General features: G+C 46.4%; 1 protein-coding gene across 2 annotated transcripts; it reads left to right on the top strand.

The window, feature by feature from the left end:
- On the top strand, positions 1-24,658 carry STING1 (stimulator of interferon response cGAMP interactor 1). 2 transcript variants are annotated; one of them, XM_027821648.3, is made up of 7 exons: positions 1-474; positions 15,288-15,532; positions 17,561-17,747; positions 20,764-20,872; positions 21,023-21,261; positions 22,234-22,420; positions 23,638-24,658. In XM_027821648.3, the coding sequence occupies exons 2-7, from the start codon at positions 15,288-15,290 to the stop codon at positions 23,820-23,822; spliced, it is 1,152 nt and encodes a 383-aa protein (XP_027677449.2). In that variant the 5' UTR covers positions 1-474; the 3' UTR covers positions 23,823-24,658. The 2 variants fall into 2 exon arrangements, with proteins under 2 accessions (XP_027677449.2, XP_043377260.1); XM_043521325.1 differs by lacking the exon at positions 1-474 and adding an exon at positions 5,198-5,434 and having other exon boundaries at positions 23,638-24,096.
- The last annotated feature ends 1,477 nt before the right edge of the window (positions 24,659-26,135 follow it).

The following is a 26,135-nucleotide window of genomic DNA, read 5'->3' as shown; positions in this document are numbered from 1 at the left end:
GCGGCGGCAGTGCGCTCAGGGGAGCAGGTGGAGGCGAGCTGGGGCAGCGGGGGCACTTTCTAGGGGTGGCATGGCCAGTACCGGAATGGCGCCCTAGAAATGTGCCGCCCTAAGCACCTGCTTGTTTTGCTGGTGCCTAGAGCCGGCCCTGCCTGTGTGACCACAGAACACGAGAGCTCTCAGCCTGGGCGGGAGGAATGTAAGGAATTAATTGCATGCAGGCTGCTGGTTTCATTTTCATTCTCTGGGCTGCTCTTCTCAATGAATCTTCAGACTCTGAATGAGTTTCCACAAACCCCCACTCTGGGTATCTTCACGGAGAGATTTCAGTTGTCGTGTGGCAGAGAGACGGTTTCCAATTTCTGCTCTTGACCTGCCTCGGAAAGCAAAGCGTGTTGGCCGGGGCGTGGAGCCAACCACCGGAGAAGGTGACATCACAGCAGCTTCAAGAATCACAGGCTGTTAATTGCACAGGTGAGCACAGCATTCCCCAGAAGGTGCAGAGCAGCTCCCACCCTCCAGTGCCAGGGTAGCTGGTCCAGACCTAACGCCGACAGACAGCTTGAACCCTGCCTCTGCCTTGTTCTTATTCACTGGCGCTTTGGAGGCTGGCGGCAGCCGGGCCTTTGGAGGCTCATGGCTCTGTGATCCCACTGGCAGTGGTTCTCAGCCTATGGTCAGTCCATGCTGACCTGGGAGGAGGAGGAGACAGGGAATAGGGTTGGGAGGTGTCTGGTGGAGGGAGGGTCTCTCTCTTAAACGGCTCCCCAGAATGTTGGCCTGTGAGCCCACCGGAGCGGCAGTCGCCCTCCTGACAGAACTACATCCCACACGGCCCACTTGGCACTAGGAGACCTGAGGAGTTTACAAAAACAACAGGATACAGACTAACACAGCTACCCCCTGATACCTGAGGAGGTTAGACTCACCGGAATCTGACCATCTCCCACTAGCCCTGCAGGACCTTCTAGGTGACACAGCTTTCCTCCCACAGCCTGTTGGCCCGTACTGCCCATCTCTTCCCCCCCAAGCACAGCTCTCTATATGGCCACTAGGGCCCTGGTCATTGTCAGGCTAACATGAGGGACAGTCTGATGCTACAGTGACAGGCACTAATACCAAACCCAGACAGACAGGACCCAGTTTAGGACATCAGGTCATGGCCAGTGCCGCAAGTACAGTTGCCACTCTCTGTAAGGGGGGAAGGCTCAGTAGGTAGCTAGGAATTGAGATCTGCTCTAGCCTAGCGCTTGGAAGACCTGGGTTTATGTCCTTGCTTCCCAACTTCCAATGTGATCCTGGGCCAGGGGTGCCAAAATGGGGGATCCTGGGGGGAAGGGGCGGCATGGGAGCCGGGCCTCGGGGGAAGGGGTAGTGCAAGGGCAGGGCCTCAGGGGGAAGGGACGGCATGGGGGCAGGGCCATGGTTCGGGCGCCAGTGTCAGGGGTGTCATTTAAAGGGGGCAGGGCTTCTGCCCCCATCTCCTCAGTTTAGTCATATCTCCTAGCCCCAGGCAGAGCTCTTAACTGAGGGCATGTCTACACTGGCAAAGTCTCAGCGCTGGCAGTTACAGTGCTGCTCAGAGAGCACCGAAGGAAAACCGCTGATGTGTGTTCACACTGACAGCTGCCTGCACAATAGCGTGTTCACACGTGCGGCATTTGCAGTGCTATTTGGAGCGGTGCACTCTGGTCAGCTATCCCATGGAGCATCTCTGGCCTTGGCTACACGTGCCCGTTATACCGCAATAAAGCCTCCCAGAGCGCTCTAACTCACTCCCCGTCCACACTGGCAAGGCACGTAGAGCGCTCTGACTCCCTGGCTAGAGCGCTGCTGGTACTCCACCTCCCCGAGAGGGATAAGGTTTGCTGCGTATTGGGTGAGACGCTGCAGCGTCAGTGTGAACGAGGAGTTACCCTTACAGCGCTCTGATTGCCCTCCGGAAACGTCCCATTAACTGAAGTGGCCTCTCTTGTCTTTGTTGTGAACTCGGCAGGAATGCGGAAGTGGCCCTTTCAAAGCTCCATTATCAGCTCCGAGAAAAAAACCAGACAGACAGCTAATGTTTGCTTTAAGTGAATGAGAGAGAGGCGGGGGAGGGAGCGTGCAAGTGTAGCCCAGCCCCCTTTCTCTTTTGCCGCTAAGACTTGTGCACCGTGAGTTCTGCAGGGAGGTGCGGCTCCCAGGTTGTGCCCCTAGGGCAGGGAGTCAGTATTTCGTTTACAAACAGGCAGAGTGATTCAGATAAGAAAGGGCGGGTAATTAAATTAAGGATCTGGAAGTCCTCAGCTGAGCCTGTAAAACAGAAATGCCTCTGCCGGGGGTGAGGTTTTAGACAGAACACAGGGGATTCGGAAGACGTACAGCCAAGATTACATTAAGAAAAGAGGGAAATGTGAGGGGGATAGGTGAAAAGAAGGGGCCAAAACCAAGGGACAAGGGCCATCCTTACCCATACGCAAACTATGCAAATTTTCTGGTCCCTGGGCAGCTGCTCCAGCTCCTGCCCCACCTCTTCCCCAGGTCCCCCACCCCTCCCCTGCCTCTTCCCACCCCTGTTCCGCCCAGCCCCGCCCCCACTCTACCCCTTCTCCAAAGCCCCCGCCCTGCTCTGCCCCCGCCCTGCCTCTTCCCACCCTAGCTCCAGCTCTTCCTGCCCCTGAGGACTGTAGCAGAGTCGGGCCTGCACTCACCTGCAGTGGGAAGTGCAGGGACCTGGCCCCAGTCGTGCCACCGCTGAGTGCTGGGGGGTGGTTCCCCCATACCCCCAAGCCAGCCCCACCCTCCCATGGAGACCTGGGGCCAGCCCCCACCACCCCCGCGGAGGCCTGGGGCCCCCCACACACATCCTGCAGGGGGGCTATGTAGGGACCCAGAATAGCTAGGGACGGCCCTGCCAAGGGAAGGGATAGCATGTGACACCATCACCATAGTATCTGAGTGCCTCACAATGTCTAAGGGCTTGGCTACACTTGCCCGTTATACCGCAATAAAGCCTCCTAGAGCGCTCTGCCTTACTCCCCGTCCACACTGGCAAGGCACGTAGAGCGCTCTAACTCCCTGGCTGGAGCGCTCCTGGTACTCCACCTCCCCGAGAGGATTAACGGCTGTTGTGTATTGGGTAAGACGCTGCAGCTCCAGTGTAAACGAGGAGTTACAGTTACAGCGCTCTGATTGCCCTCCGGAAACATCCCATAATCCCATTAACTGAAGTGGCCTCTCTTGTCTTTGTTGTGAACTCGGGAGGAATGCGGAAGTGGCCCTTTCAAACTGCTTTTCTGGTCCAAGGGAAAAAACAAACAGCTAATGTTTGCTTTGAGTGAGTGAGTGAGAGAGAGGCTGGGAAGGAGCGGGGGTCTGAACTCACAAGACAGTGCTGACACACTCTCAGCACCCCAAAAACCCACTCTCTCTCCTGCACATACACACAACACACTCCACCCCAGCCCCTCCCCATTTGAAAAGCACGTTGCAGCCACTTGAACGCTGGGATAGCTGCCCATAATGCACCGCTCCCAGTGCCACTGCAAGTGCTGCTAATGTGGCCATGCCAGTGCGCTTTCAGCTCTCAGTGTGGACAGACTGGAGCGCTTTCCCTACTGCGGTCTCCGAAGGCTGGTTTAACCCAAAGCGCTCTACAGCTGCAAGTGTAGACAAGCCCTAACCTATTTCTCCTCACAGTCCCACAGTGAGGTAGAGCAGTGCTGTTATCCCCATTGTACAGGTGGAGCACTGAGGCACAGAGAGACTAAGGGCCAGATTTTCAAAGGTGTTTTGGAACCTAGTGGGATTTTCAAAGGCACCTGGAAGCTTAGATGCCTAGCTTCATCTTTGGGTGCCTAAAAACCTTTGAAACTCTGACCCAAAGGCACTGGCTTGAGGCCATACAGGAAGTCCATGGGGGAAGCAGAACCCAGGTTTCTCAGGACTAGCTCTCTATCCACTGGACCAGCCTTTCTCTCCGCTGCATGCTGCAAAAAAGCAGATTCTGATAGATGGGAGCAAAACCAAGAAGGCCAGTTCTCTGAGACTTGAGCAAATGGTCCCAGGTGATTGTGAGAAAGAGATCATGTTTCAACTTGCAGATTGCACTAAGGGGCATATGAATGTTTAACACATCTGGCATGTAAATACCTTGCAACACCGGCTACAACAGTGCCATGTAAACACCTGTTCTCACTTTCAGGTGACATTGTAAATAGTAGTGGGCAGCATTATCTCACGTAAATGTAAACAAACTTGTTTGTCTGAGCAATTCTCTGAACAAGAAGTAGGACTGAGTGGACATGTAGGCTCTAAAGTTTTACATTGTTTTGTTTTTGAGTGCAGTTTTGTAAAAAAATAATAATTCTACATTTGTAAGTTGCACTTTCATGATAAAGAGATCGCACTATAGTACCTGAATGAGGTGAACTGAAAAACATTATTTCTTTTATTTTTTTTTACAGTGCAAATATTTGTAATAAAAATAATATAAAGTGAGCACTATATACTGTATTCTGTGTTGTAACAGAAATCAATATATTTGAAAATGTAGAAAAAATCCAAAATATCTATAATAAATTTAAATTAGTATTCTATTATTGTTCAACAGTGCGATTAAAACTGTGATTAATCATGATTAATTTTGTAATCGAGTTAATTTGTTTTGAGTTAATCGGTTGAGTTAACTGTGATTAATTGACAGCCCTGCTTCAAATTTTGACTGCCTTTAGGTGTTACAAATAGCTCACAAATACAAAAATAATTCCCCAAATCATCATTTTGCTGCTGTCTTTTTAAAAGCAGCACACTTGGGTAAAAATACCATCAGCACTAACGGTTTTTCTCCAGATAAGCAAATCTAACCACTAGTGCATGAGGTTTTCACAATTTGTATAAATGTGTAGCTTTAAATGTATCAGCAGCAAAAAAGAAAAATGTTTTTCCATCTTTACACATTCTAAGTGCACAGACAAAAAAAAGTAACAAAAGCTGGTTTGTTATTAAACATCTTACAAATATAACAGCAGCTAGCGCTTTGTTTTAGCAACAAATAAAATAAGCTGTAAGTGTAAGCAGGGTGTGAATGAGCTCTCCCTGACATCTAGTGATGAGTTGGGGGAAGACACTTCAGGAAGAGACCTAGTTTGCATATTCATGCTTAATCTGCCTAGGCATGCGGCATGATGATGGAGCTGCTTTGCCAAAATGATCCCTTTTGGCCGGTGCTGGGTTACAGATCGCTTCAGTATTGAGAGCCGGGGAATGAAATGTTTTACTTATTGTATGAGTAAAGCAGTGGCAGCAGAGGCAACAGCAAACAGCCAGTTATAGAGGTGCAGAGTGACTGCACACATTGCTTGGTGCGCCTCCCCCATTTCTGGGGTGAGAGGTGAACCCTTGTGAACCCACCTCTGAACTCTGGGTCTTTGCTAACCAAGGACAGCCAACTGTGAGTAGGGTGCAGCGGAGGGAGATGGGGGGTGATGTGTTAAAGGGACATTTCTTTGTAGGACTTTCCCACCATAAGGTAGGAAACTGATGCAGAAGACACTGCCTCATCCACTGTGAGGGTGGATTCGCTTAGGGTTGTGTGCTGGTGAATGTGGCGGTTGTGTTTTCCCAAACTAATGCTTGGTTCCCTTTTCCTTTTAATGAAAGTTCTCTTTACACACTCAGTGCTTGTGAAAGGGGAAGTATTGGCTCTTAGAGGCACTCTGAGGTGGTGGTAAATTTTCCCAGATTACCAGGTGGGGGCTTGAGCCAGTTCTGTGTTGTGTTAAGAGGAACCCCTAGATATTGAACCCAGCCGTCCTTAGTGCCAACTCCACCCAGCAGAAGGGTAAAATAAGATTTTAGCTTTATTAACAGCTAAAAAGTTTAACTGTATTTTTATAACATCTAATCAAATACAATTTGTAAATCCCAATTTTAAAATAAAAAATTTGCAAACCTTAAAATACAACCAAATAGTTCTTCTATGGGCTTAAACTAAAATAAGGTTTTTGTTTATAATTGTGGTTTTATGAACCAAAACAAAGGTCCGATCCTATGGGGAACTGATTAATTTAAAAAGGGGACTATGTTATAATAATTGGGCCTAGAAATTTAACTTAATTGTCAGCTCAACTGTAAAAACTATATGTAAATTCATAAAACGTCACAATACCCTGTAATGATAAGTGTAAATGGGAGAAGTTGCACAAGAAACACACAAAAACTAAATCAGTCCAAACGAAAAGGCTACTAATATAACTCAAGCACTAATATAATTTAAAATTGTATTTGGTAAACAAGAAAAGTATAAAACCAGCAAGCAGTGAACCAAAATCAGAAATTGGGGCTACTGTAATTAGTGGACAAAATAATGAGGGGAGGGCAAGGGTGCCAGAATGGGGGAGCGAGGAGGCCATGGCCCTCCCATGTTTTACTGGCCATAAGGGCAAGCGATGGCGGGGAGGGAATGGAGAAGAGCAAGCGGGGGCAGGGTCTTGGGGGAATGGGCAGCATGGGGGCAGGGGCTTGGGTGGAAGGGATAGTGTGTGGGTGGCCGCCCCACACACTGTTAGGGACCTTCTGCCACTCCTGCGGGAGGGGCTATTCCACCCATCACTCACATTTTGGGTTCTCAAAGAAAAAGACTTAAAGAAAAAGAAAAACTGACTGCTGGAGTGAGTGTAACCCACACACCTCCAGCATGTGGTGGTCTGTCCCATCTAGTGGCAGAGAGAGAGAGAGAGAGAGAGACAGTGTTTTCCCCAGGAATTGAAAGGGGGCGGGGGTGTTCAAATTTACAGGGAGTGGAGAGGGTCAGGGCCAATGAGGGGTGAGACCGTGAGCATGAAGGTGTGCTGTACAGCACCATAGTAAAAACTGAAAAATGTTTCATGACCATTTTATTAGATTTAACTCATGTTCTAAAATCATCACACAAATTAAAGTTGGCTACTCAAGCCTTCTCTGAAGCACTACATCTACATCCTTCTTGGTTTCTTGTTATAATTTTGCACAACTCTGTTAATGAACTTCCTGAATGCAGTGCATTCATCTTTGGTGGCTTCTCATGTGTCCGGTACTTCCATTCCTTCAGCTGACATGCTCATTAGTTCATTCACATGCTCAGGCAGAAGGCAACTTCTTTCAGAACACAAAATTCTATTCAGTGATGAAAAAGAACACTCAGCTGTAGCTGTTGTGACTGGGAGTAGCAAGAGATGAATTCCTACTTCTTTCATCCCAGGAAACAGAGCACAAAGATCGGGTCGAGCCACTAGTGATGATAAAAAAGAAGTTGAAGTCAAATCTTCATTCACTCATTGTATGATATTCTACTCTGTGTTCAAATTCTCTATTCTGTCTTGAGCACATGGCAGCCACATTGCTGGTAGTGCCTCTCTCCACTCAACTTTTGGAGTTTTATAGGACAGGAATCCATAAAAGCTACATAGAGGTTGAGTAGAATCTGGAAGTCACTGTTGTAGATTTTTAAGAATCAAGTCTATGTACTTTTTCAGTTGTCTTAACAAACACTTCTTGTCCTCTTCACTTAAGGATTCAATATAAATGCCTTCATTAGTCAACTTCTGGATTGAAGTCTTTGCTTCTTCCAGTACTTTTTCAATGGATAGCTCTCTGATTGATCCAAATGTAGCGTCTATTGCTGGACAAAGATCTACTACTGTTGTAGCAGATGCCTGGATGGCATTATTTAATGACCCAAGTGGTTTCAACAGTAGACTTACAAGAGAGAGAACGGCAATAGTCTTCTCTGAACGTAGTAGCAAAAGTAATCCACCAGCTTCACTACTTAGATCCATTCCATCTTGGTAGATACTTTCCAAAGCCAGTAATAACGGCTGGAGTAATTTTAAGACAACAGCCAAGGATCGCTCATGAGAAAGCCAGAGGGTTTTCCCAGGTTGGACTAATTTGAACTTCAGTCCCAGTCTATCTTCTATATTTTCCAAGATATTCAGTCTTTTTGGACTCTTGCTGAAAAAAGAATATAATGAAGACATTAAATTTATAGCTTTTTAAATTTCTTTTGAAGAGTCTGCAGCTCATACTAGCGCTAGTTGGAGTAGATGGCCTCTGCAGTGTGTATAGGAGAGATTAGGGTTACACTTTTCTCTGAGCAAAGCTTGTACTCCACCTTGTCCTCCAGAGAAGTTTGCAACTCCATCAAATGCACAAGCAGCCATCTGTCTGGGGTCCAATTGACGAGCATTTAACTCTTCTAAGATGTGGGTTGTCACAGATGCAGCCGATGTGTCTTCTATAACTTGAACATCTGGAAATGCATCTACTGGCCTACCATTGACATCAAGATAACTACACAATGACTTAATACTTGATGCCCATTTGCACTGGTGCGTTCTTCAGCCATGTATGCAAATTTTTTGAACACGGTGAGAGAGTTCTTCACATTTTCAACTGTTGAGTCTTTCACTGTTGCACCGCATGGTTCTAGCCAGTCAGTTGAGTTTCTTGCAGAAAAATAATGAGCATTTGCTGGTCTTGTTCAGAACCAGTGTTCAACTTCCGGATGAACAAGTGACAATGCACTTAACATTGGCCTCCAATTTGTAGTGTGTGGTATCTCTTGCTTAAATAGAAAGTATGATGCCACAGCCATGTGTGTTCGCATGAACTGTGTTTTGTCTCTAGCATTCTTAACAGCCTCATTAGCACTCACCGGCGTTGTCCTTGGTCAGTGGAGACTCAGAGTTCAGAGGTGCTTTCACATGAGTTCACCTCCCAGGTGGGAGGCAAGAAGCTACCTTGTTCGTTCCTCCAACTGCTCACTGTTCACTCTGGCCACTGTTGTTCGTTGTGGCACCGTTCACTCCATCCATCTGTTGCCAATGGCCCTGCGCCATCATCTTCTGCTGCCACCTGCCACTGTGACCTCTGCGAGTTGGTCTCTTGAGATTCCACCCAGCTCTCAGTGATTTCAGCTGAGCTCTCAGTGGGGGAACCTCGCTGCTAGTGCAGACTGGGCCATCCCTTCCACAGAAACACTGTCCCTCAGCAGGTCTAAGCACTTAGACCTGATTATCAGTGATTTCAACTGTAGTGGTCACTTAACAAAACAAGACTATCTATGGAGCCTAATCAGCTCTGTTTTTAAATAGTGGAGAGGGGCAGGTCAAATAGTACTCGTGACTCAGGCAGACCATCAAGCAAAACACCTGTCCCCACCCTCTTTCTTGATAACCTCAATCAGCACAGGCTAAGTACAGTTCTACTGCCCTTTACTCATACAGTAAGAATAACAACATTTCATTTCACCACCACCACCACCACCACCACCACATTCAAGTGATTTGTAACCCAATCCCAGCCAAAATCTATCACTTTGACAACTCAGCTCTGTTTGCTGGACACCTAGGTAGATTAGGTGTGAATGTAAATACAATCTGGTCCTGAAGCCTTTCTCCCCAGCCCCCAGCTCATCACTAGCTGTCAGGGAGAGCTCATTTAGACTTTGCTTACAAATCATCATTTGAAATTATTAGGTTGGCCAACATCACCGAAATGAATGCACTGACATTGTCATAAAAAACCAACAGCTGTATAAGGAAGCTAGTCTATGTTCATATTTTTCAAATCTATTATACTTTTTCAGATACATGTATTTTATCATACACACTTTAAAAGCATATAAAGTGTATTAATGTTTCAATTTCAATTCAGTTTTCCAAACAATCACTAAATTGACAACACTGAATGTAACTAGTTCACAAAACTGGGTGGGATGTTGGGGAAATTCGGGGGGGGGGGGTACATCCTCCTCCCCACCCCCCCACCGGGGGGGTGTAGGGAAATCCCTGGAACTGCTGAAGACCGCGGTCTGTCGGTGTTACATGAGCTTCACCTTCATGGCTGTCACCCCTGCCATGTCCTGGGAACCCGGGTGTTTGTCATCCTAAGTTTAAAAAATGTCCTGACCAGGCCAAAGAAACCAAGCCAAATGACACTGTGAGGCTTTTCCTCTGCCCCTCCCCTCCAGTGTGTCCTTTTCCTTCCCCACCTTTCCTCCTGTCTAGTCAGAGTCTGGCTTAGACAGCCAAAAGTGTACATTTTGCAACATGGCTGTACCCTGTGATCAAACCAAGGCAGCTAAATGCAATGCCCTAAATAGCCCAACGCTGGTACAAGTTTGCTGAGTCCCAAAGTAGCTAATAAAACTGCCTGTGTTTCTCCAGCAGTAAAGTTGCAAGTAAAAATCAACCCCAGAGACCGAAGCAGCATTTTTGATCTTTGATGCTCTGTTCTGTCCCCTTCATGTATCTTTGTCTTGTCTTCTAGGAAATGGGATTGGACTTTAACAGCTATTGCAATGACAGCTCCAGCCCATTTCAACTAACTTCTTTTCTCACCGCCCCACCCCCAAAAACCCAGTTATTATCATATTTAACACCATCCAAAAGACTGTCAAACAAGGGTTTTTTTCATTCTAAAAACCTCTCTCCAGCTAAAATGCGCAAAAAAAAAAAAAAAAAAGTAGTTAAAATAAGGCTGTCTTAAAGCATTTGAAATGTAAAGTGTTAACTGTTTTTCCTTCTTTTCTATATTTTTAATAGAAGGTTAAAATGATTTTTAATGGTCTGTTTGCCATGGCACTAAGCAAGCTAAAGTCTCTGTAGACCCAACCCAAAACCTTGTTACATTCCTTTGGCCCATACAGTCCGTCTAAATTAATGCAACAGTTTTGGCACCCAAGATGGGGCCTAAAGGGTTAATACACACACACTAGTGACTAGCTAATATCTTCGCAAATAAGCAATTGGTTTTTAAAGCTGATTTAAAACAAAAGTTTGTTTTAAAATTTTACATGTGTTATTCTGGTTTGCACAGCAAACCATTAATGCTTTTGTTTTTACAAAGGGGGTTGTTTTAAAGTCATACATTCTTTTAAAATTTTTTAACAAAGGCTTTGTTTTGTTTTCTCCCCCCCCCCCTTTATTTTAGGGTTTGTAGTTTTTATAAACAGTAAAAACTTTAAAGGTTTAATGTAAAAGTATTTTTTAAAAGGAAAAGCAGAAAGCATACAGGGAGTGGAAGAAGGGAGGGATCAGCAAGGAAAGCTACCTTACTGAGGTCAGAACATGTAGGGATAAAGTGAGACAGGCTAAAAGTCAAGTAGAGTTGGACCTTGCAAAGGGAATTAAAACCAATAGTAAAAGGTTCTATAGCCATATAAATAAGAAGAAAATAAAGAAAGAAGAAGTGGGACCGCTAAACACTGAGGGTGGAGTGGAGGTCAAGGATAATTTAGGCATGGCCCAATATCTAAACAAATACTTTGCCTCAGTCTTTAATAAGACTAAAGAGGATCTTAGGGATAATGGTAGCATGACAAATGGGAATGAGTATATGGAGGTAGATATTACCATATCTGAGGTAAAAGAGAAACTCAAACAGCTTAATGGGACTAATTCGGAGGGCTCAGATAATCTTCATCCAAGAATATTAAAGGAATTGGCACATGAAATTGCAAGCCCATTAGCAAGAATTTTTAATGAATCTGTAAACTCAGGAGTTGTACCGTATGATTGGAGAATTACTAACATAGTTCCTATTTTTAAGAAAGGGAAAAAAGTGATCCGCGTAAATACAGGCCTGTTAGTTTGACATCTGTAGTATGCAAGGTCTTGGAAAAAATTTTGAAGGAGAAGGTAGTTAAGGACATTGAAGTCAATGGTAAATGGGACAAAATACAACACGGTTTTACAAAAGGTAGATCATGCCAAACCAACCTGATCTCCTTCTTTGAGAAAGTAACAGATTTTTTAGACAAAGGAAAGGCAGTGGATCTAATTTACCTAGATTTCAGTAAGGCGTTTGATACTGTGCCACATGGGGAATTATTAGTTAAATTGGGTAAGATGGGGATCAATAGGAAAATTGAAAGGTGGATAAGGAATTCGTTAAAGGTGAGACTACAGTGGGTCCTACTGAAAGGTGAACTGTCAGGCTGGAGGGAGGTTACCAGTGGAGTTCCTCAAGGATCGGTTTTGGGACCAATCTTATTTACTCTTTTTATTACTGACCTCGGCACAAAAAGTGGGAGTGTGCTAATAAAGTTTGCGGATGATACAAAGCTGGGAGGTATTGCCAATTTAGAGAAGGACAGGGATATCCTACAGGAGGATCTGGATGACTTTGTAAACTGGAGTAATAGTAATAGGATGAAATTTAATAGTGAGAAGTGTAAGGTTATGCATTTAGGGATTAATAACAAGAATTTTAGTTGTAAGCTGGGGACGCATCAATTAGAAGTAACGGAGGAGGAGAAGGACCTTGGAGTATTGGTTGATCATAGGATGACTATGAGCTGCCAATGTGATATGGCCGTGAAAAAAGCTAATGCTGTCTTGGGATGCATCAGGAGAGGTATTTCCAGTAGGGATAAGGAGGTTTTAGTACCGTTATACAAGGCACTGGTGAGACCTCACCTGGAATACTGTGTGCAGTTCTGATCTCCCATGTTTAAGAAGGATGAATTCAAACTGGAACAGGTACAGAGAAGGGCTACTAGGATGATCCGAGGAATTGAAAACTTGTCTTATGAAAGGAGACTCAAGGAGCTGGGCTTGTTTAGCCTAACTAAAAGAAGGTTGAGGGGAGATACGATTGCTCTCTATAAATATATCAGAGGGAAAAATACCGGAGAGGGAGAGGAATCATTTAAGCTCAGTAGCATTGTGGACACAAGAACAAATGATTATAAACTGGCCACCAGGAAATTTAGACTAGAAATTAGATGAAGGTTTCTAACCATCAGAGGAGTGAAGTTTTGGAACAGCCTTCCAAGGGAAGCAGTGGGGGCAAAAGATCTATCTGGCTTTAAGATTAAACTCGATAAGTTTATGGAGGAGATGGTATGATGGGATAATATGGTTTTGGTAATTAAATATTCATGGTAAATAGGCCCAATGGCCTGTGATGGGATATCAGATGGGGTGGGATCTGAGTTACCCAGGAAAGAATTTTCTGTAGTATCTGGCTGGTGAATCTTGCCCATATGCTCACGGTTTAGCTGATCGCCATATTTGGGGTCAGGAAGGAATTTTCCTCCAGGGCAGATTGGAAGAGGCCCTGGAGATTTTTCGCCTTCCTCTGTAGCATGGGGCACGGGTCACCTGCTGGAGGATTCTCTGCTCCTTGAAGTCTTTAAACCACGATTTGAGGACTTCAATAGCTCAGACATAGGTGAGAGGTTTTTTGCAGGAGTGGTGGGTGAAATTCTGTCGCCTGCGTTGTGCAGGAGGTCAGACTGGATGATCATAATGGTCCCTTCTGACCTAGATATCTATAAGTAGGAAAATAATGTTTTAAATTGTTGGATTTCTAAAGCAATCTTTTACTAAAATGACAACTTAAATGTCCGCCCTCTTGTTAACAAAATGCCAACTCAATAAAAAGCTGCTACCCCATTAACTACACATTAAATCTCAAACCACCAAAAGCTATTGCAACAGCAAACTTTTTTTTGTAATTTTTGTAAAAAAATATCAACCCCAAAGAGCCAGAAGCTGCATTTTCGACCTCTGCTGTTCTTTTTTGTCCCCTTCGTGTGTCTTTGTCATGTTTTGTCTTCTAGGAAACAGGACTCGACTTTAACAGGAAAAGCAACAATGATGGCTCCAACCGATCTAAAATAACTTTTTCTCTTCCTTCTAAAATCTCTCTCCAGATAAGAAAAAAAGAAACAGTTGCTGAAATAAGTTTTACTTACTACTCTATATTTAAAATGCTTTAACTGTTTTTCCTTCTTCTCTATATTTTTAATAAAAGGTTAACAAGACCTTGAATGGTGTTTGCCATGATACTAAGCAAAGTAATGTTTCTGTATACCAAACCTTGCTTAACACCGTTTAAGGTTAAACAGTGACGGGGTGATATTAACACCTTTGCCCCATCTAAATGAATACAACAGACCTCACCAAGTCCTTTGGCATTTGGTCTTTTCAGATACCCCTAGCTCAGAGGGGATCAAACGAGGCTGCTACTTCCCCCATGGGATCCTGAGTGGGTTCATGCAGATCGGAAAGGAATCCAAGGTTCAAGATGCTGGTCTGGCCCCCTCAGTGCTGCTTGCCTGGGAATAGTACAGAGTCGAACGCTGCAAAATTCTGTGGCAGCTGCTTGCTGCCTGCTGATGTTTGAGGCTGATGATGGAGGTTCTCATTAATTTGTTCCTCAGTAAATCTCTCCTTGGGCTGGCACAGAGCCAACTTAGCATCTTCAGTCCACCTCTCCTCCCAGGCTTGGGTGCACATCTGGGACAATGGGTGTCCCTCTGTCCTCGGACTCCCCAGCTGCAAGAATGGTCCCTTGGGGCCATTGGCAGCCAGTACAACTTAGAGAAGCCCTGAGGCTGCTCTAAGTTGTGCCTTGGGACTAGACCAGTCTCGGCAGCCGCAGGATCAAGGAGCTGCAAAGGTAGCTTAGAGGCATCTTTGTGCCACCTCCCCCCAAATGACCTCAAGCATCCAAAGGCTAGTCCTGAGAATCTGTCCCAGAGTCTCATGAAATGGCCAGCTGGTCATGAATTCTCTAAAGCCATAACAAGCTCCCTACAATCTGATCCTCTCTCACCATGGTAACAGAGGGTCACTTGGCCTTAAAGAGCTCCTGAAGCAGGAAAGAGAGGACCCTAAGAAAGCTTCGAGGTTAGATTTTCAAAGGTCGCTGCTTGCATTTTAAGGGCCAATTTTGAGACCTTGTGGGGAAGATGACTGACTAACCACCCCACCAAATCAGTGCACGTAGGCCAAATTCCAGCCCTTTGTGGGAAGTCTGCATGAGATAGATTTGCACAGAGGATCAACAAGTAGCCTGGGTAGGACACAGCTGGGATGAAGGGCACCTGCTCATCCAGGCTAGGCTGGGTTAGCAGTCACCTCTTGCTGCACCTTCTCCCCACCTCCCACACCACCAGGATTTGGGGCCATTGGATCTGCTCTGTGTTCAGCCTGATTGCCCATGCCCCTGTTGCTTCACCAGCCTGCTTACATGCCCCTGCACCACGGTCCCTTGGAAAGAGCCATTTCAGAGCAGTGCCCTACAACATGCAGGGCTAAACCACCCCAGAGGTGGCTGCATGTCAGTGGTCAATGAATAAATTGTGTAGGTTTATGAAGTGCTTTGAGATTCTGCACGATGCTCTAGAAATCCAAGATCTTATTGTCTTATTTGCCTTATTCCTAGCTGCTTTTTAACAATGTCTGGGACTGTCCTCTGGGCTGTTGTTTTTATCAGTGTTTAAGATGTCTGGGTGTGTCTGTTTGCTGCAGATGTCTCATGAAATGGAAAGACCCAGCATCCAAACTCCCCTGATCATCCCCAAACCTCGGGGGGAACGGGCTCACTATGCAACCTGGGGCTTCATTGCTCTTTGCGTCTTTGCCCTGTATTACATGGAGCAGTCCTGGCACCATGTCGCAGAGAACCTCACCTTCTCCTTAATGGCCCTGCAGATCGGAGTGCTGCTCAAAGGGGTTTGCAACTTCGTGGAAGAGATTTGGCACGTGCAATCCAGGTAACTGAGTTTACAGCCCTCTGTTCTTGAGAGGCACGCTCAGGGTGGTACTTGTAAATGGTCCAGAAAAGAAAGTAAGAGAACTAATCCCTGTGAGGGAGGTGGGCGAACGCAGGTGCATGGTTCCTACTCGCTATACAGGAGCTGTAAAGGAATCCAAAGAGGCATAGGCTTTGCAATCTGGTCTCTGTGGTGGTTTCCCATCTGCCCCACTCTCCTGTCTGTTGATGTCCCTTGGGTTTCTCTACTCAATCCCTCCCTCTTCTCTCTCTCTCTAGTCTTTTGTGCCTTTACTATTGGGAACAACTCTGCAGATTGCCCATTACCCATAATGCCCAGGCAGGAAGATGCATGACTATTAAGTCACAACTTAGGGCTGTCTCATGCCCATGTCCCACATACCTATTAAAGCCCATGGGATCTATGTGGGAGGATGTTCTCTGAGGGGGTTCTCTCACGTTGTCCTGTGTGGGGTCAGGGTTTGCTTCGTCCCTGGCGCAGGTTCACATCCAAACCCACCAGATCTCTCTGGGTGCCATGTCACCCCAGTGGAGCCAGGCTGCCTGGGCCTGCCTGGGCTGAGGTAAATCCCAGGGCCTCCAGTGCAGAAGGCTCCCCAACAACAGCACTCCACACTGGGGCTTGATTGCCTTCCCCAGTAAACTCTACAGTGCTGGTTGGGGAGGCGGCGGGCACTGCCGTAGCTGTTACTTCCCCAGCATGGGGCCACCTGCTCCCTGCTGGCTGAGTCCCCACCCATCTTTTATAGGGACCCCCTGGGCTGGGGAGGGAGAGAATGTAGAGAGGTAAATACTGGTGTCCTCCAGGGGTCTGTACTGGGCCCAGTCCTATTCAACATATTCATAAATGATCTGGAACAAGGGGCAAACCGTGAGGTGGCAAAATTTGCAGATGATACAAAACTACTCAAGATAGTTAAGTCCCAGGCAGACTGTGAAGAGCTACAAAAGGATCTCACAAAACTGGGTGACTGGACAACAAAATGGCAGATGAAATTCAATGTTGATAAACTCAGAGTCATGCACGTTGGAAAACATATTCCCAACTATACATACAATATGATGGAATCTAAATTAGCTGTTACCACTCAAGAAAGAGATCTTGGCGTCACTGTGGATTGTTCTCTGCAAACATCCACTCAAAAAAGCGGCACTCAAAAAAGCGAACAGAATGATAGGAATCATTAAGAAAGAGATAGATAATATGACAGAAAATAACATATTGTCTCTATATAAATCCATGATATGCCCACATCTTGTATACTGCATGCAGATGTGGTCGTCCTCCCTCAAAAAAGATATATTGGAATTGGAAAAGGTTCAGAAAATGGCAACAAAAATGATTAGGGCTATGGAACAGCTTCCGTATGAGGAGTGATTAATAAGACTGGGACTTTTCAGCTTGTAAAAGAGATGACTAAGGGGGATATGTTAGAGGTCTATAAAATCATGACTGGTGTGGAGAAATTAAATAAGGAAGTGTTATTTACTCCTTCGCAGAACACAAGAACTAGGGGTCACCAAATGAAATTAATAGGCAGCAGATTTAAAACAAACAAAAGGAAGTATTTCTTCATACAATGCACAGTCAACTTGTGGAACTCCTTGCCGGAGGATGTTGTGAAGGCTAGGACTATAACAAGGTTCAAAAAAGAATGAGATAAGTTCATGGAGGATAGGTCCATCAATGGCTATTAGCCAGGATTGGCAGGGATGGAGTCCCTCGTCCCTGTTTGCCAGAAGCTGGGAATGGGCGACATGGGATGGATCACTTGATGGTTACCTGTTCTATTCATTCCCTCTGGGGCACCTGGCATTGGCCGTTGTCAGAAGACAGGATACTGGGCTAGATGGACCTTTGGTCTGACCCAGTATGGCCATTCTTATGTTCTTATCAATACAGTGGGGGTCTCTCCTTCTGAGGGCCAGGGGTGTGCTGGGCCTGGAGACTGCTCAGCACGCCGATCTGCAGGGCGCAGACTGATAGCCCTGTCTTCTTGTCCCTCAGACACCACAGCAGCTGGTGGAGGGTGGTGAATGCCTGCCTGAGCCCGAGTCTGCGCTGCTACACGCTCCTGCTGCTGGTCAACGTCTGCACCTACATGGCCCTACTCAGGGACACCGGGATGCAGCTCTTCCTCAACCTCATCCTCGTCTGCCTCTGCCAGCTCCTCAGCTTCGCCTTTGGGCTTCAGGTAAGGGCAGGACACCCCAATCCCCTGCAGCCTGGCAGTGCACCCCTCTGCTCCCCAGAGAATCCCCAGAAATCCTGGCGGGCATAGGCCAGGCCTGCGTAACCCAGGCTGTGTGGTGCTCTGCCCTCCACTAGTGGACAGGCCACGTATAACACTTTGAGCCTTCTAGCTACACCCTTTGGGCTAAGGAGCCTGGGTTCTCTAGTTCACATCATGGACTCATGCTTTAAGGTCCCAAATTCCCCACAAATGGTGACCCATCCCGAGGTGTCTCGTTGCAGCTGCACATGGGAATTTCACCAACTGAACCCAATCAGTTTCTCAATCAATTCTGTGAACTCATTGGGACCCCCTGTGGTGGCTGCTCTGAAGTGGGTTGGAGCACCGTTCATCTCAGTCTAGCGTCATTTGTCATCTTACAGGTAGAACTAGGAGCAGTGGGATGAAACTGAGCAAAGGAAAACTGAGAATGAAGATAGCTCACGTGGCAAGGGGCTCTGCGCTGGTGCTATGTATCCTGTCCAGGCTGTAAAAATCACCAGCACTAGTAATCACTCCCACTATTAATAGTTAATAACAGGAGATGCTTCTTCAGGATGAGATATCTGTGGAAGACATTCCTTGGTCCTTTACATCTGGACTGGGGCAAGCACTGAGGATTACGCTGTAGGGAACAATCCTGCATCACAAAGAGGGTGGAGAGCTGAGCTGCTAGGTCAGGCCCATCTCTGATCCCTAGGGAGGTTTAATCTGTACCAAGGGAGATATAGGTTAGCTATTAGGAAAAGCTTTCTGACTCTAAGTGTAGTTAAATCCTAGAACAGGCTTCCAAGTGAGGTTGTGGAATGCCCATCACTGGAGGTTGTTGAGAACAAGTTGGACAAACACCTGTCAGGGATGGTCTAGGTTTATTTGGTACTGCCTCAGCGCAGGGGGATGGACTTGATGCCCTCTCAAGGTCCCTTCCAGCCCTACATTTCCATGATTCTAAGATGGAACCTCACCATGTTTGCTGCGGCTGATGCACCCTGCCTTGTCTGCACATTCTGCTCTTCTTCCAACTGAACTGTTTTAGAAGCCACGATGCAGTAAACTTCCTTTCATTAGTGCAGCCCCTTAATATTTGATATCATCGTCCTGATGCCGCCATCCGTCTCAGCAGGGAAGCTAGCGAACTACTCAATCCAACTAGCTTTTAATGAGCACTACCACCTCAGGGTTCCAGTACCATCCCCAGCACCCGCAGAACTCCCACTGGCATTAGAACGTTGGCATTTTTAAACCTGGCACTCAAGCAAATGCTTGGGAGGAGGGGTATATTTAGCTGCTGTCTCCAAAGGGTTAATTAATGGGAGTGCTGCAGGCTTACAAAGCTACCCTCTGCTCTCGATAATGCCAGTGTAAATCCAGGGTATTTCTAATGACTTCATTAGGGTTACTCTGAATTGACACTCCAGATTCAAGGATTAGAAAACATGCCTTACAGTGGTAGACTTCAGAAAGCTCAATCTAGTTATTTTAGCAAAGAGAGGATTAAGTGGTGAGTTGTTTACATGGGAAACAAATATTTAATAATGGGTTCTTCTTATAGCTTTCTCTGCTAGATTGAAGATTAAAAAGTTGGAGATTGAAGCTAGACAAATTCAGACTGGAAATAAGGCGTACATTTATAACGGTGAGAGTAATTAACCACTGGAACAATTTACCAAAGGTCATGGTGGATTCTCCATCACTGGCAATTTGTAAACCAAGATTGGGTGTCTTTCTAAAAGATCTGCTCTAGGAATTATTTTGGGGAAGTTCTCTGGCCTGTGCGATACAGGACGTCAGATTAGTGATCACAATGGTCCCTTCTGGCCTTGGAATCTACGACACCACTAAAACTGAGAGCAAAGTTTGGGCTATGGTGAGAAATAGAGACCCTTACAGAAATTTTGAACTGAGAGGATTTTGGTGTAAAAGGAGGATCTAGGATGCTCAAGGGGTTTGAACACCTACTCTATATAAGAAAAGGAGTACTTGTGGCACCTTAGAGACTAACCAATTTATTTTTTATTTATAAATTGGTTAGTCTCTAAGGTGCCACAAGTACTCCTTTTCTTTTTGCGAATACAGACTAACACGGCTGTTACTCTGAAACCTACTCTATATAATACGATTCTGGGATTATCACCAGTCTGTGTGTTACGCTGAAGCTTGGACTCTCTGTTGAGTCAGGCTGAAGTGATGGACACAGCTACAAGCATGGTTGAGAGCTCTTTTGTTTGGAATGTCACCATGTTCAATCGCCACTAGGATTCACCGTCTGTTACCATCCAAGTTTTAAATTCTAGGCCATTTTGACTTCTCAGATTTCACGCCTGCAACAGCAAGGCACGTATCTATGCCAGGCCAAGAGTCCTAGGCCATGATGATATCAGCAGTAACTCAACCAATCACTACCCTTATTCTACAGCTAATTTGCATGCAGTAGTTTCATGGATTGTAGAGGCAAGCTATGCAGATGATAGATCATGTGTCTCAGCTCCCACACCTGTGTGACAGCATGGGCTTCCAGCCACTGGTCCACATTAAAATTATTGGACCCTTAGGTTCTTTGAGCATCTCAAGCAGGGCACTTGCAAGCTGGATTTCTGGGCCCAACTGTGCCACTGAAACCTTCGGCCTCATAGTGGTGTATAGCAGACCTGGAAGTTATACATGTGTGTGTGATCAGAATTGGGCCTGCTCTTTGATCTGGGATAAGACACTTAACGCTGGTGGGCCTGTTAAGGGAAGATGATGATTGACCAGCCTTATAGGGCTGCTGCGGGAGTTGACTAGGGTTGAGTTTGTAAAGCTCTTTGAGGAGCTCTAGACCTGCAACGTACAGCTCACGCAGGGGAAAGCATGGCTGCTTGGCTTTCAGGTGTATTCAGAGAGACAGCGGGAGACACAGTCACCAGTGTGCATGGGAGGAAATCCCGCTTAGCTTATGGGATGGTTTATTTATGGCATTTCTTCCTTCAATCCATAGAGTCCCTCCGCAGCGGAAATGTCTGAAATCTGTGAAAAGAACAACCGCAACGTAGCACATGGACTAGCCTGGTCTTACTATGTGGGGTATTTAAAGTTAGTTCTGCCACGTAAGTAGTTGTTTCCCTGTTTGTATAGGAATACAAAATCCTTTGTAATAAAATTCCTCCTTTGCACACGTTAAGGGGGAGCCAAATAGCCAGGCAGAAAGCTGTTGCCCTGAATTCATTTGTCTCTGCTCCATGTTCTCTTCCTCTAAGGCATTAAAGAATTGATCAGCGAGTTTAACAGAGCCAATAACACTTTGCTGAAGTGCAAGGAGACCTGGAAATTGCACATCCTTCTCCCAATGAGCTGTGAGATATACGATGATCTGCAGAAGGCTGACAGCCACATCCAGTACTGGAAGGATCTCCCAGCGCTGCAGCTCGACCGGGCTGGCACTAAATGGAGAAGCTACAAACAAAGCATCTATAAAATTTTGGGTGAAGACAAAAAGGTACATTTAACATCACGCTTCTCTAGCTGAAGGGCCACGGGAAAGACAGATGTGAGCAGAGACAGGCCTGGAACACAAAGTTTAGCTGTGGATCCAAATGAGAAATTCAGGTGCAGGATTTTGGCTTGGGCCCATCTCTAGCCAGGAGACGTGAATAGTGTAAAGGTGGCCTCGCTCCAAGATAGGGCTGTAGAGCCTCCAAAGGGCCAGCTCAGAACAGCATCCAGCAGTTGGGATGAAGAGAAGCACATGCCTTTGCACAGCCCTGGGATTCACACAAGGCCTCTCCTTGCAGCCATAAACCTCTGCAGGAAAATCCCAGTTTACTTACCTCTACGCAGCAAAGCTCCTGTCTGCACTAAATCCAGCTACACCCAGGAGCAGCAGTGACCCTGTTGTATTGGGAGCAACAACAGCCTTTGGCATATTACCCCATGCAGCAGGATAAGGCCTCCCTGTTTCAACCTCCCTCCATCCCCCCGTACACACATTGCCAGTTTGATCACCCTCCCTGATTCCTTCTCTCTGTTCCCATCTGTCACTGGCATTATCAGGCCGTGGCAGACACTAAAGTGCCTTGTCCTCCCGCCCGCTTGGACAGCAGAGTGCTGACTGCACCAGTCCGGCTACCCAGCGTAGAGGCAGACTCACCCCCATGCTCATGAGCAGGCAGAGAAAGCAGCTGTGGGGAGTCTCTTGGCTGCCCAGAGGCAGCAGGGCCAGGGTTCAGTTGGGAGGGAGCTGTGGTGGTCCTTGCATGGATGAATTTGCACAAAGCCCCCAGAAGCCTAGGTCTGACCATGCTTGGCAGAGCTCTGGCAGCTGCTGCGTTGTGCATAAGAGGGGGCCCCAAAGGGTTCTGCCAGCAGCGCTGGGATTCCCTGGGGCCAGCTGCCTGGGGAGGGATGCCTTAGCCATGGTCTCAGGACTGCTGGGGTAATGCCCACGTTTCTCCCTCTCCCATCCCTCTAGCTGAATTACTGCATTGTGGAGTACGCCCCTCCGCTGCAGTCCCTCTACGCTATGTCCCAGGATGAAAGCGCCGCCTTCAGCCGGGAGGATCGCCTGGAGCAAGCCCAGCTCTTTTGCAGGACCTTGGGGGAGATCTTACAGCGCTCCAAGGAGTGCGCAGGCTGCTACCGGCTCATTGTGTATGAGGGTGAGGAGTGGGGGGACTGCAGAAGGGGAGGAGAAGTGCTGGGTTCCTCTCCACGCCCTGATCCTCAGGCACAGGAGCTCACTGCGGTCTCCGGCGCACACTCAGCACTGCAGTTAGTATCAGGATTATACCATAGTCTCACGGGTGCTCTCTGGTATTCACTGTGCTGGGTAAGAGGGGCTCAGGGTCCCCATCGTATGGTGCATGGGCCATTTAATGCACATGGGCTCCTGTGGCATGGGTGGCTGAGCCCTCTCACACCACAGCTCCTTGGGCCACGGGGAGGTTTCTGCAGTGCATTGGGGACCTTTTATGTGCAAGGCCTCCTGATTAATGGGGTCCTCAATGCCTCTCCCCAGGCTCTAAGACAGAGGGGATCCCAGAACACAGCCACTATCCCTCAGAGATGACTCTGATGTTGTGGGTAGGAAAGCCCTTACCATCTGCCTGTTTCTCCTGAGTTTGCTGGAGTTGGACGACAAAACCCCAGCAGGACTTCCTAAAAAAAACACTGGGAGAGGAACATTTCTCATTTTGCTCAAATTTTGAGTGAAATTTTTCCGTTTTTTTAGTTTTCATTTGGTGGGGAAAAAACACACCCACTCACTCTCACTCTTTCACTTTTCTCCACTGGAGAAAGGGCGGGAAAAGTTTAAGAAGTGTGAGAGTGGGGTTTTTTCCCCCTACATTCTCTTTCTTTTTTGTGTGTATTCCCCCGTTTTCCATTGGGGGAAAAATGTTAAACTGGGGGGGGCTCAGGGTCGCTGATAAATGAAATGTTTCCAACTTTTGTGGGGGCGGGGGGAAGAGAAATTTTTCATTTTGGTCAAAAGGCATTTTCTTTCCCCTCCCCTAAAAATATTTGGATAGAAGAGCATCCAGCAGCTTTACATTTCACCCCGTCTTCCAACACTCAGCAAGTCCAATACCAGACACCTGGCTGTGTTAGCAGCTGCAAGGCTTGAACCTCTGACCTTTAAGTCTGTACAAACCCACCTCTGTTAGCCCATAGTGTAACAGTCTCCGCAATCTCTAGCTGTGGCCTGGCCACCACTAGAGGCACCAGAGTGCCCCACCATGTAGGTGTGAGATGTATGGGCAGTATAGGTGCCTTTTCTTGCTGAAGGATTTGGAGACTCTGCTTGCTGGAGACTCAGCTTGCCTTGGATTCCAGCCCACTGGAGCCAGCGGGGTTTGTTTTCTGTTTTATTTTCCAGAGTCAGGAGACAGCGACAGCCATTTCCTGTCAAAGGAGATCCTAAGGCACATCAGACAGCAGCACCTGGAGGAATACACCATGTGCGAGGGGAATCATGAGCCCACCACCTTCCTCTCAACAGAGCCCAGCATCCTGATCAGTGACTCGGAGCTACCTGGGCCTCTGCGGAGCGATGGCTTCTGAAAAGTGTGGATAGGACTGTCAGGTTACTCCCTCTTCAAGCATACAAAGAGACAGGACCAAGACAGTCAGGGCCCTCCTTAGGCATAGGCAGCAGCTGTGGAGGGCACCCAAAAATTTGGTGCACCTCTGGGTCTTAATGTCCACCCTTCCACCACTTCCTATCCCTGTTCTGACCCTTCCTGCAGGCTCCCACCACAGCTGGCTGCTAAGTCTTCCTTCTGAGGGGATCTAGTACTTAAACATGAAAAAGACTTCCAGCCTGCCAGACCTATTAGCACAACATTGAAACTGTTAAAGAGCCATTCAAGTGGTAATGAAGCCATTTAACAGGCATTTGCCAACCCAGGTACACTTCAATCTCTCTGGTCACTTGATCTCTGACCTAAAAGTCGCTATATTACAACAAAAAGACTTCAAAAACAGACTCCAATGAGAGACTGCTGAATTGGAATTAATTTGCAAACTGGATACAATTAACTTAGGCTTGAGTAGAGACTGGGAGTGGATGAGTCATTACACAAAGTAAAACTATTTCCCCATGTTTATTCCCTCCCCCCCCCCCCGCCCCCGCACTGTTCCTCAGACGTTCTTGTTAACTGCTGGAAATGGCCCACCTTGATTATCACTACAAAAGGTTTTCTTTCCCCGCCACTCTCCTGCTGGTAATAGCTCATCTTAAGTGATCACTCTCCTTACAGTGTGTATGATAACACCCATTTTTTCATGTTCTGTGTGTATATAAATCTCCTCACTGTATTTTCCACTGAATGCATCCGATGAAGTGAGCTGTAGCTCACGAAAGCTTATGCTCAAATAAATTGGTTCGTCTCTAAGGTGCCACAAGTCCTCCTTTTCTTTTTTCAGGTATATACTGTCAGTTTCTGAATTTACTGACAAAAACAGTTGTGCATTACTGTAATTACTCAGAATATGTTAGTCTACAGGACCTTAGTTTAAAATTTGCTTTAAAAATACTTCATTAGTGTGTTGGTGAAGATTATAAAATCATATCTCTAAAAAATCCTTACATAGATTTTTAGATGCACAATCTGAGTATTCATCTTTAGCCTTAAATGCTTGGATCTTCAGACATTAGTTTTTTTAAATAAATCCTTCAAAAGACCACCCTTATCTAAAATACACATTTTAATTTTAATTGCTATAGTACAAAAAACTTGCTTCCAAAGTCTTCCTGTCCTTTCTGTCCATCCCTTTCTCCCTTCACCCCACTGTTGAAGAGAGCCATTAAAGGGACAACACCCCTTTCCTTCCAGATAGCTGGACGAACGAGTTTCCCTTTTTTTACTTTTGACTATTTGATTAATTAGTTTTAAGAGACCCCTCCGGCAAAATCAGTACCTTAGTAAGATATAAAATCCTTTGTTGTGCCTAAAATCTTTGGAAACATATTTTTTAAAGTTGGTGAAATTTCATAAACATGTCTATTGTTATGGAGATCACACAAAGTAAATTAGTGTTCCCTTTTTCTGAAAGCAATGAACATTGTTATGAACACACTAAACCTCTGTGACTGATTAATTTAAAATAATGTCTTTGTTTGTGAGTTAAATATGTCGTAATCTGGAATGATTACTTTATAAGGGCTTAAGAGTACATTTAAAATATAACTCATCTTAGAAATACTGATTAAGAAAATGTAAAACAGAATGCATCATGTTTTCCATAATATTTAATGTTGTATTCACCAGAACAGCTGACTTGCCCTCACTACAAAGGTTTTGCAAATAAATCTCTGACAAACTTCAGGGTAAATCAAAAAACCTGTGACTGACTTTTTTTATTCCCAAGTTTAGTGCTTTTAATTAGGTACCTTCTGCATGTCCAGTCTTCAGCATCTGGCATGCAGTGGAAAACATGCTCCATTTTCTTTAGAAAAAAATTGCAGAAGAGTGGTTTTTTCAAATGTCATTTGCTTCATTTGGGTTCAGGTATTTGGCTGGAAGGGGGTTAGCAGGGAGGGGGAGGGAAGAGAGGAGGGAGACCTTGGGGAGTGGGCAGAGTGGGGGCGGGGCCTGGGGCACAGCAGGGGTGGAGTGTGGGCGGGGCCACAGGCAGACGGTGTGGGCTGGGGAGCTAGCCTCCCCAAGCGGCAGCTTCACGCACCGCCCATGACAGCAGGTAAGAGCGGATCAGCTTCCGCACACCCAGTGCGCGCTGCAGTGTCCTTAGGCAGGAGCTGTATTCACAGAGCCAAATGCGCCAGCGCCACACAGTCTGCGAGAGGGAGAGGGTATGGGGGTCTGTGGGGAACTGTGACTCTCCGCCACCGTGAGGTGGGCCGGGAGGCTCGGT

The sequence above is a fragment of the Chelonia mydas genome, chromosome 8 (assembly GCF_015237465.2).
Source record: "Chelonia mydas isolate rCheMyd1 chromosome 8, rCheMyd1.pri.v2, whole genome shotgun sequence".
In the NCBI taxonomy this organism is placed as follows: Eukaryota; Metazoa; Chordata; order Testudines; family Cheloniidae; genus Chelonia; species Chelonia mydas.
This window is presented reverse-complemented; position numbering and strand designations above follow the sequence as displayed.

Coding starts and splice junctions, on each gene's coding strand:
- STING1 (XM_027821648.3), top strand. CDS start 15,288: ATGTCTCATGAAATGGAAAGACCCAGCATCCAAACTCCCCTGATCATC. Junction 21,262..22,233: donor TTTTGGGTGAAGACAAAAAG/GTACATTTAACA, acceptor CCATCCCTCTAG/CTGAATTACTGCATTGTGGA. Junction 22,421..23,637: donor CCGGCTCATTGTGTATGAGG/GTGAGGAGTGGG, acceptor TTTATTTTCCAG/AGTCAGGAGACAGCGACAGC.